This window comes from Rhamphochromis sp. 'chilingali' (genome assembly GCF_963969265.1).
Source record: "Rhamphochromis sp. 'chilingali' genome assembly, chromosome: 2".
NCBI lineage: Eukaryota > Metazoa > Chordata > Actinopteri > Cichliformes > Cichlidae > Rhamphochromis > Rhamphochromis sp. 'chilingali'.
The window spans coordinates 16,222,922-16,234,795 of NC_137930.1; the positions used below are offsets into that span (position 1 = coordinate 16,222,922).

An 11,874-nucleotide genomic window follows, 5' to 3' on the forward strand; every position below is an offset into this window, starting at 1 on the left:
ATCTGGCTCATGTGATGTGAATCCTGACCTCCAGGCTGTAGATCCAGCATTTATTTCCTGTGGTGCCACTGTGACCCATCTCAATGAGATCCAATCACAGGCCTTGACCTCTTCAGTCCACACAGTTCAAAGATTTTCTGCCGATATGTCACTATTTTCGTTCTTTTTTTCCAGCTAATCATAAACTCACTGAACCACAATGCTGCCCCAAATGGAGTAACAATATAAAACAAAGGCCTCATTGCATCTTATTGCGAAATCCTATCATTAAAACCTATGGATAGTCAATTGTTTTTAAACAACAATAGTAGCTTGAACGCAGTATATATATATATATATATAGGGTCCAAAAAATTAAACCATGTATCAAGTAAGCTGTACTGCAGTACCAACATTTCTGAGTTATTCCAAGACTTACAGAAGCAGCTAGTTAATTACCTTATCCTTACTGATCAATTTATTTATTAGTTTTGATGCTTTGTTTACAGATGTTTACAGAAAGACTGAGAGGCAGCGGAGCAGCATGACTCATTCTATTCAGTATTACAGTCTCAGCAGGAAACATGACTCCTGTCAAGCCAACCTCTTGCAGCTCATATAACCTTCATTTTAAGAAAGAGCCGTTCCTGTCAGAGAACAGATCCATTAGCTAGCTGACCCTGAAACACTATATGCAATGAAAGGATGTGGCCAAAACGTTATTACATTTCCGTTGCATTTACAGAGCTCTAAATTAGGTGTGGCGACTGAATAGGTGAAAGGCCTCAAGTCTACAGAGCTAAACATCCTAAATATCACAGTGTGTTAGAGAGCGGCTGCAGTATCTCCTTCAGTGATTCAGTTAAAGCCTAACAGGAGCTCCATTTATTTACCCTGATACCCATTTATCCCTGAGTCTTGTTTCACAGGGTTAAAAAAAAAAATAGAAAAAACCCCAAAAACAGAGAGAGATACTGCACCTATCAAAAACTGATTCCTGCTAAGGCACAAAAAGGATTACTGAAGTTGGTTATTTTCTTTGAGTATTTAAAAAAGTTTCCATGGTGTGATTTTTTTTTTTCAGGGTTCTGTACCGGAGGACTTCAGTCACCTGCCGCCAGAGCAGAGGAGGAAGAAGCTGCAGGGCAAGATCGATGAGCTGAGTAAAGACATACAAAAAGAAATGGACCAGAGGTATTCAGAGGGGTTTTAATCTAGCGTTATAAATCTTTCCATTCTGTTCTGAAGCCTCAAAGACTTACAAATACTTGCTCTTCCAGAGATGCTTTGACTAAGATGAAAGACGTGTATATAAAGAACCCTCAGATGGGAGACCCGGCCAGTGTGGACCCCCGGCTAACAGAAATAGGTCAAAACATTGAGAAGCTCCAGTCTGAAGTACAGAAATTTGAGGTAAGTTCAGTGTCTGTCTGAGCCCCTATTCCTTTTTGAGTGTTAATGTTGGCAAGGCTGTGTTGTTTGGTTTATCTGAAACAGTAAATAATGAGGAGCTCAGACACACATCTCCAGCTGGGGTAATTCCAAAGAAGACTGTCGCTTATCCATATTAGGAGAAGATGCAAGGCAGCTGCAGGGATTGGCTGCATGTTCCATGTTCTCTGTGCAGAGAGAGAAGTCCCAGAACAATGGCCTGGTTTAACCGTGTAAATAAATGGGGGAATGCAAGGATGAGGTGTTCGTTCTGTGCTAGGTCCTTGCCGAATGTAAAGTTATCACAGATAAAAAGAATTCCTCAAGTTGTCATTCGTCCAAGTTGTCATGTAATAAAAATGAAAAGCTAGAGGCAAATAATGATTGCGTGTGTTTCAGGGCTGGTTAGCAGAGGTGGAGGAGAGGATGCCGTCTAAGAGTGATTCACACCGGAAAAGCGGACTCTATGAGACCCAGAATAGCACAACAGTGAGCAACAACTGTGCACAGGACAGAGAGAGGTATGGTATACTTTGGCAAAAAGCAGCCACAGAACCCAGAGTTTGTAACACACATGACTTTTTGGGAAGAAATCGATGTGTGTTTTCACAGTATATTTACTGTGTGTGTGTTGGCCCCTGAGCAGCCCGGATGGCAGCTACACAGAGGAGCAGAATTCAGAGGTTCAGGTCAAAGCCCAACCCATCCCCACCCCAACCACCACGACGGAGTTCGATGACGAGTTTGATGATGAGGAGGTCCTGCCTACCATCGGCACCTGCAAAGCCTTGTATCCCTTCGAAGGTAACTGCAGCCACATTGGTTTAAAATAAAAACGGTCAATGTAAGTATGAAGCCTGCTCGTTGGCTGGTGGCTGCTGCTGAGGTCCCGTTATTTCTGGAAATAAGCTGAACCTGAGTCTGATGGAAAACGGGTGGAGGAGTTTGTTTCCTCTGAATGAGGAGGAGGAGTAGGGATGCGATCTTTGTGTTCAAATGTGTGGAGGAGTATGAATAAAAATACACTCATTTCTCAGTTGCACTATTTCAAAATCAAATTTGGAAAATTATTCAAAGCTGCTAAACATAAAGCTCAGTGCATATAAAGAGGCGGTAAAGATCTATCTTACTTTAGCTGTAGCGATTGCTGGGTTAACGGTGAAATTGTGGTTCATTGTATAGGTTAAACTAGTTTTTCAGTTGTTTTTCAGTTTTTCAGACCTTTGATGAGTCATAATCATGAATATTAGAATAGCAGTAATAAAGTAATTCTGTAATACTGCAGTCATTCAGTCATTCTGGAGGGTTTTTCTTTCAGCAAGGCTACATAACCAAATGCTACCCGCCCTACTGGCAACAAGAAATGAGAGAAAAGTCCCAGGAATAACCCCAGTCCCTACTGTTGCAGATTACAGTCACGTAAATGAATTACAGTTACACATATTTCCAGAGAGCTCACCGCCCTGTATACCTTGTGTTTTGGCATAAAACCTTCATACTCAAACATTTGTTCAAAAGTAAAAAAGGAGTGTACTCTCAAAAAAGCAATTTGATTACAGATAAGGTTTCCACATAATTGTGTTACGCAAGTACAGCGTAAAAGATTAAACTTACTGGAATCTGGTCTATTGAGATCTACTTGAGCAAAGCACAACCTTTAACAAAGCAGCAAAGTTTAACCACATAACGACATCACAAAAAACAAATAAACTGTAACACAATAACGTTCATCTTGGAGTTGTATTCCCTTAATTATCTGGTTATGGTTTTTTGTAGGGCCTCAAACATCTTGGCTCCCCAACCCCAGCCCCCCAGCTCCAAAACTGAATAAGAGGGGCTTACACTGAGTAACACTTTCCTAACTAATGTATCCATAAATGTTTACTTTTCAGAAATAGATTAAATTTAGAATTTCTGTTAAAATGGGTGGATCACATGAAGCACTACTAATTGTTAAAACTACCTGTGCTTATTCATATATGTTGACTCAGGACATGTTAAAGTGCCTGTGGAGTTTCTACAAGTAGTCTCTGACTATATCCCTGCTGTACAGCATCTGGTTTTGCTTCCTCTTTTCTTGCATCTCTGATTTTCAAAGTGCGCTACTAATCAACATGGTTCCTATTAATATACAAAGCCAGCGTTCTTATCTTCTGTTGGTTTGCGGCTGTTCTCTCCTGCAGGTCACAATGAGGGCACCATCTCCGTGGCTGAGGGTGAGCTGTTGTACGTCATAGAAGAAGACAAAGGAGATGGCTGGACACGCGTGCGGAGGAACGAGGATGAGGAAGGATACGTGCCCACATCCTACGTTGAAGTGTTTTTGGAAACGAATGCCAAAGGTGCTATGACATACATTTAACTCAGCAAGTTCTTGCTATGACAGTTTTTGTTACTCTGTATTCCATTCACGTGCTGAACGAATGGGGCAAGTTGCAGAGATTATAGATGCTAGTTCAGACACACACACACACACACAGACACTTCACGCCGCTCCACAAAGAAGGAGCAATCGGATTTGTCCATTGTGCCTCATAACAGTTGGAAAAGTTGTTTCTGGTAGCGTGAGCTGTGCCAATCAGATATCATGTCTAAGAAGTGTTTGAGGTGAAGCCTCTCTTATTCACGGCAGTGCCACCTAGTGGTCATTGAAAATAAAACATGGCACACTCAAAGCTCATGATGGCGCAAATCAGCACCTAACAGTGATCACCTGTATATTTGAGACATTCAGTATTTGATTTTCTTTTAGGTTTTAAAATGTTGAATAACAATATTCTACCCAAATAAAAACACTGTTAATTAAGACTTTGAGCCAGAACTGTGGCCAAAGCTGAATCTGTGTGGTGATAAATCAGCTGAGTGAATGTAAGCACCATGTGAAGAGGCAGTGACCATCAACTCAAAGTTACATTATTAGACGTTATTGTGTTTTGGTCACTTGACGTACCTAAAAAGAAAGAATGCTCAATGTGCAATCAAGCAAATGTAATTTAAATCAGCTGTACAGTATGAAGACATATCAAGAGATATTTTTGTAGGTTAAACTAGATTAAAAATCATGCTGCTGCCTCTCAAGTGTTGCATGCTCTAGATAAATTACAGTGTTGTTACAACAAGAACAAGTTATTTTCCCCTGTAAGGGGTCATTTTTTAAAATATTGTCCAGTTTAATAACATTAATAGCCGCCTTATAATGTTTCCTTTTTCTAAATTCACCTTTTGATAATGACAGTGTTGGGCTGTTCTGGTCCTTTTTTGCAGGCCAGTGGTAAAAGAATAAAGGACTGAAGTATTAGCTGAAGTAAACTATGTATGGTGAGGCTGAGCTGGGATATGGAGCTGGTCATGACTCTAAAGCTTTGTGGTTTGTTTGCATCGGTCTCTGAAGTGTTTACACTAAAAGCATGGTGTGTGTGTAGCCTCTAGGTCGTTTCAGTGCTCTGTTACTCTTTTCCAAGATCAGGGCTCTCTCAAAAATCACTCTCACTCTTTTAAAGACACAACTCACCTCAAAATAGAATTTACACATTTTTCCTCTGGCCTCTAGTGCTATTTTCTTACTGTGCAACTACATCCACTAACTGTAAAAACCATGCAGCTAGCTAACATTAGCAGAGGGGGGCACCATTGATGTAAATGGTAAATGGCCTGTATTTGTATAGCGCTTTACCCCACATTCAGTCATCCACCCATTCACACACTGGTGATGGCAAGCTACATTGTAGCTACAGCCACAGCTGCACTGACAGAGGCGAGGCTGCCAGTCACTGGCGCCACCGTGCCCTCTGACCACCACCAGTAGGGTGAAGTGTCTTGCCTAAGAACACAACGACCGAGACTGTCCGAGCTCGAACCGGCAACCTTCCGATTACAAGACGAACTACTAACTCCTGAGCCACGATCGTACATGCTGTCACTCTGCTATGAATGCCCAGTGAGACAGTTTAGGTAAACGGGTTTTACATAAATCTGCTCGCACCAAAACAGTCTAGATCAGGGATGACAAAAGCATTTCACACTGTGGACCACATATAGCTGCATACCCATTCTACTCCTCTTTCTGTAAGTGTAAAAAAAGTCAAATTAAACATTTAAACTTTGAGATATCTTAATATAATTTTTTAAAATAAGGTGCAATTTCAACGGGACATCTCAGTTTTTTGTACATAATAAAGAAAAGCTGCTGTAGTAAATGACAGAAATCTGTTAGAATGACTCTTTGGGCTTAAATGGTAAGAAACAAATTACAGAAAAAGTTTTAGGTGTAGCACATTGGCTGCCCTGTAATTAATAGCATTTTTCTTTTGTTAATTCACAGAAAATACCTTTTTTTTTTTTCTTTTTTTTTTTACTGTATACACATTTAAAAAAAACAAAACAAAACGTTTCTGTCATTTCATTTTTTTTTTTCTATAACCGAATTACTTTAGTGTAGTGTGAATAGTTATAGGCTGTTTTTTATCATTAAAGATTAAGCTGGAAAACTTATAAAGAAATTTCCAAAGCTGTCCAGTGGGCCTGGTTAGGAGTCTTTGCCAGGCCGATTCTGGACCCTTGGTCTTATGTTTGACACCACAGATCTAAAAATAGTACTACAGGCCAGATATAGTATGATTTTGGGAGTTGGAGGGTCCCTTGTATCAGTTTTGAAGATTTGTTACAGCCATAGCATGGCCGTATGTGCGAGGTGTAACTCTACATCAGGTTTAACACACAGAAATTGTGAAATTTGGTGTGTGCTGTGGCGTTTGTGGGAGTTTTATCGTAACAGGATTACAGCGTGTTGTGATAGTACAGCCATTTCATTCTAACATGCATTCAAGCCCAGTGGTTTTAGTTAAACAGATGCATGTTTGTGTTAATTCAGGTCGTACAACACACGTCTTTCTTGGAGATACAGTAGTAGTACCAGTTTAATGTAGTCTCATATTTAATGCAATGACCTCCTCTCCATATCTGAATATATGGGTTGGTCTTCACTTCTTTTTAAAGCTAACTCTTCTTTTTGTTATTTTTTGTTGTTTGTATTTTCCTTTTTGAATTACAGATTCCTAAAAGTGTGAGGCTGGCTGAGGAATGGCAGGGCAAGCAGCCTCGGAGAAACCACCACGTTCCTCACATGCTCACAGAGTCAGAGAGAAAGATGACCTGAGTCTAAAAGAAAGAGAGACGGCCGATTAGAACGCATCTGAATTTTCCAAACAAACAAACAAAAAGAAAAAGTTTAGACAGAACGCATCGAAAATTTAGTGCTCATAACTTCTCCATTTTTAACCCCCATTCAGCAGTCACAGCCGCAGTACACAAACGGCTTTATGTTGTTTGCAGCAACGCTTTGCTTTTTAATGAAACTAACTGCTCGCACCATGTGCGGTCATGACTGAGGCTGCTGGCTTCCCTGGCTCTGCCACTTCTCTTTTTTCCTTCCCTTTGCCCTGTGACACACAAACACACACACATACATGAAGGAGGGTGTGGTCAGAGACAGGACGGAGACCGACAGGAGCGGACGGACAGAAGAAGCAGGTGGATGAAACGCTCGCTCGCTCACTGACTCGAGACAGAATCATCCCAGCTTCATCTGACGCCACAAGATGCTCATACTCACGCCTTCCACTTAAATCAGCTCTGTATTTGCAGGTTTCACTTAACTGGAATCAGAAGAACTGAAGGTGCTAATCATCTGTCTTTGTCTCCTGTGCTTCTCATGTACGTTCGTTTGATCTCAGTGGTCGTTGGTCTTTTGTGTCACAGTTTCCACTTTCCTCCTCACCAAGATCACTTCCACATATCCAGGACCAGCTGAAGGGGCAGAACTCTAGATGATGGTGTCATCCACCATCCATACCATCCAGCCATTTCTTGTTCTGTCACTGGTGCCTGTTCCTCTCTCTGACCACACCCCACCCCCTTCCTCACCTCCACAGCCCTTCCCCCCTCCGTCAGGCTATGGCGGCTCAGGCTAGCTCCCTTGGCTGCTTTAAGCCTTTTTTTGTTTTTTCTTTTCTTTTGCAACAGGGCGGGGGTCCCTCAGCATTGTGGTGTGCTGCATGCTTGCCCTGTCTTCCTCCTCGCCCCTGTGCTGGCGGGTTGGAGGAGGCGGTGGGGGTGTTAAGCCTGCTTACGCCCCTTCCCTCCAGCCTTTAAGTTCAGTTAACCCTCATTGCCTAGTCATACTGTTTGAATTAACCTGAATGCTATTGTTTGGGTTTGGTGCCTGTGGGTCTTTTTTTTTCTTCTTTTTTTTTAATTACGTACATGTTTTTTCAGTCATCTGTTCAGAAAGCATGTTTCCCTGTTTTTAACAGAAAGTAAGTGATCTCAAATTTGTGTAGTTTAATCACAAAAAAGGACGATAGGAACCCAAAGTGTCATTATGTTTTTTGTTTTTTTCTTTTTTCCTGAATGATCTCATGCATAGATAGGTCAAGGTTGTTTTGTTTTTTTGTAAGTACAGTACGTATGAGAAGTGTTAGTTTGCTATGTTTTGATCAGAGCGTCTAATGCAAGTTGTTAGTTTAAAGTTAATCACCTTGTGGAAGTGGCTCCACTTGGTCCAAGCAGCACCCAAAAATGAAACCTATGAAGATATGAGTTACACCCGATGTTTGTAACAAGCTCCACCTACTGTCTACTGTATATGAAAATATACTGTGATCGTTTTCCTGTGAGTTTTTGACTGAAATGTGACAACACGCCGATCATCACCCGTTTTGGGCCTTAACCAGGTTTCACTGAGAGGAGGAACGATGCTGACGTTCGCTGTGGTATGGTGAGGAGACGAAGATGTGATTATCTTGAGGGGGCAAATTTCTAATCATGAAACTGTCAGGGTAGAGAAATGATGTCCACTGATTCCCCCTGCTCAATGGCACATAATGCACGTGATTTTTTAACATTTTTGTTTCATATATGACGAGTGAAGATTCTCTTTTTCTTCCTTTTTTTTCCTCTCTTCTTTTTTTAAAGCTGGAATGATATGTTGTTGCTTATTGTACCTGAATGGGACTAAAATCCCTTAACTGCAAACATGAGTAACCGTTACATTGTTTTTATGTTTTGGATGAAGCCATCGTATATTTGTCTAATGCAGAATTTTATGAACACTCCCCGTGTGGAGGAATGATGGACGTACTGATCATTTGGACTGCCGATGTAAGGAATGATCAAATCCCTGCTGAATCAAATACCACGTTTGCTTTCGCCCCTCTCATCGCTTCACACATCACGGTGATCAAACAATGTCTGGCAAATGATATGATTAAATCCGATGAGGCAGCAGTAGCTTTAGGGCAGGCTTTGCTCTGACACGAAACCACCACAAACCTTTTCTGTCGATGCCCCAGAATAACCCGCGTGTACAGTGGAAATGGCGTGATGGAATTAGAGAAAATATATATGAGTATATAAATAAAGTTTAAAAAGGAAAACATCTATTTTAACTATGGAGAGTCTTACCATTACTTTATCTGCTTTGCAAAGTAAGACTTCTTTTCCTTTGTAAGGTCTACCAGATGGTGTGTTTTTGCACTTTTTCGTTTGTGTTCCATTCGGTAGGCCATGCTTGTGTTTTGGAGCACTGAATACTTTGTATTGTGTTTACTGTGCCAATTAAATATGCCTGGAGAGTAAACGGTGTATTGTCTGCTTGTTTTTCTTCTCTCGATGAGCCACAAAAGTCACATCAATCACCATTAACTGCATCAGCAACTTGAACCATAAAACACAATGTGAATGGAGACAGATAAAGTGTGATGGCAGGGCTTTATGATTTAATTACTCTTAACACAGACCACTTGTAACACACTTTGTTTTATAACTAAAGATTCTTTTTGTCATTTTTATACTCATGTTTTAATAATTTAGCCCATTAAAATGATGCAAGGATAAAAAATGACAAAAGCATTACAAGTTGTGCGGGCAAAGAATGACTTGCTCATATTTCTTCTTTGTTGGAACAACAATCCAAATGTGAAACCAGTTAACTGACTTTTTCTTACTCTGCTGTTCACCATACAAATGTGGATAATTTATTATATTATTAGTCATTTTAATGAATACATCAACCATTCCTATGATTAAAGGCACAACATTTGGATTTAGTCATCTACTATCAGAAAAGGCAACACTACCTTTTACAAGTCTCTTTTACAGCAGTGGTGTACCCAAAGCTACTCATGCCCCCCAGAGGTCTGTCAGCTTTAAACCCTTTCATCCACCCCTCCTCTCATGTTCACATGTGTTCAACAAACGCTGAACTCATTTTTCAGTCTGGTCTCTGGACTGCTTTCAGTTTACCATTTACTACAGTCAGACATTGCTGGTTAGCAAGCTGCCATTAATTTGTGACTTTAGTTGCGCTCAAACAGTTCTTTATGTTTATTGACGACAGCTGTTTACCCGTGATTACTGATGGTAATCCACACTTCACATAAAGCTAATATTTCAAGACGGCTATAGCCATGTCATTCACGTCTTTGGTAAAATATTCCATATTTCTATTCATAATTTCAACAATTTTTGCTGCTTATTTGTTTAGCTTCGCAAGCAATTTTAATGCTAACACAGATTTGCTTACCTGTAGTGGTAACAGCAGTTTTTACAACTCATACATGGCTTTAACATTCAGCATTTGGCCCTATATCCGACCCCACTGTGCAGTGGTCCACTGGGCAACGTGTAGCCCGGTTTGGAATCTGTGTGCTAATATGTACAACTGCAACATAGCCTGAGCACACTTGCATTGCTAAGCCCCCCGCCCCCATGCCACACTGCACTGTGGTTACACAAAGCTTTGTATATCAAAAACTTTCCTTTTTAGCTCCAGATGCAGTCCCACATCTCGTCCAGCAGAGGGTAGTCGTGCTCCATTCTCAGCTATGGTAATGTCACTTGAATGGTTGGGAGTGTTACACTTTTTATTGCCTTATTTTTCAGCAACAGTGCTGGAAAAAAAGGAAGTATTTTTCAGGGATGGAGCTGAAAAATAAAACGCAGATGGTTCTTGAATTATGTTTAGTGCTCACTGGACAGACCTCAGTTTGGATCATGTTGTGTTTACTTAACTCTCTCTCTCTCTGTCTCGTAGCATTTTATGTCCAGTGTACTTTTTTAAAAAGGTGTTCGTACTAACTGTACTGTTATTGGATTGCATCTGGCAGTCAGACACTGGCAGTAGTCACATATATTGATTCTGGACCACTAAGCTGCAGCCTGATAAATCCCAGCTGCCCCACTGTATGCAGGTGCATGCTGTGTAGCAGATGCAGCACTCACTTCCTCCACCACACTTCACCACACTTTCAAAAAGCCTCATTGGCTTTTGCTCCCTAGAACTCCCCAGTAGCCTGAAAGGGCTAAAGAAAATTAATTGCTTCAGTGGATCCTACAAGGCAAGGAAGTTTGTGTCGTCAACACGATTCAGAGCTTCTTCCACTTTGCTTTTTTTTTTTAATTGGTTTATTCAGGAGCGAGTTTATATCACATGCAGGAGGTGCCCTGCAATAGCAACATTTTCATCTGTAGTCAAGTGCAGGAAGAAAGGCATGTTGCAGCCATGTGTCATCCTCAAAGTGCAACATCACACAGTACATGTGAAACAGATGACAAGAGAACAGACGAAAATTGAATTACAAGACATAACTGTAACCAGCTAAGCTCACATAAGTCATTCAAAAATAGCTAGCTTTTGAATTATTACATTAAAGGTGAAAATAAGTAGATGGCAGCAAAGCGTTACATGTTCATTTCTTTCATTCGCCTGGTTGGCAGGTTTACTTCATTTGCTTTCTGTGGAGATGATCACACCATTAAAATAGGGCCACTGCTTCTAGCTTTAAGGATTGATGATTAAAGCTGCCTCAGACTAATCTTCCATCTGTCTTGGAGCCCAAATAAGTCAGGGAACAGTCTTTACAGATTTATGGGCTAGTATCACTCACTCGCTGATGGATCCTCACACCTTTGTAGGAAGTCATGTACGTTTTATTGTAACCAACAACAAGTGAAAATGGTTTGCTGTTAGCTACACACAAACTGATACGTTGCTTTTGCTTTGATGACTCTGGGTATCCATTTACCATTTATAACATATGTGTTTACTCTATAAGGCTGGTTCTAAAGAGGCATTTTTATTGTTGTTATTTACGTTACACATTATTTCTAGCTTCCACTAGGGGGCGATACCCATAGTAACAAAAATACTTTGAATTCTTTAGATTGTCAATGGGAAAACAACCCTTGGCTCTGACCTCAGTAAACACTTTCTTGGTGAGTTTTATTGAATAAAATGAATAAAGTCAGTTTTATGAATTTTGGCCATTTTCAGTGTCGAAAATAAGGATTATTCAGGCTATGCTCACTTGTGATTGACCAAGGATGTTAGATAATGAGCATGTGGCATTTTGAGATTTATACTGTCTATGCAGTGCTCTCCTATAATACTCCATGGCTTTGTTCATA

General features: G+C 40.5%; 1 protein-coding gene across 18 annotated transcripts in view; it reads left to right on the top strand.

Moving 5' to 3' along the window:
• The window catches only part of fnbp1b (formin binding protein 1b), a 55,430-nt gene extending 46,379 nt beyond the window's left edge, over positions 1 to 9,051 (top strand). For 13 of the 18 annotated variants that reach the window (XM_080876492.1, XM_080876478.1, XM_080876493.1 and 10 more), the window contains 5 exons: positions 1,064 to 1,173; positions 1,260 to 1,392; positions 1,810 to 1,930; positions 2,044 to 2,214; positions 3,594 to 4,668. In XM_080876492.1, the coding sequence (XP_080732618.1) occupies positions 1,064 to 1,173; positions 1,260 to 1,392; positions 1,810 to 1,930; positions 2,044 to 2,214; positions 3,594 to 3,772 (714 nt within the window). In that variant the 3' untranslated portion in view covers positions 3,773 to 4,668. The other 5 variants (XM_080876487.1, XM_080876489.1, XM_080876486.1 and 2 more) reach the window with 3 other exon arrangements.
• Positions 9,052 to 11,874: the final 2,823 nt, after the last annotated feature.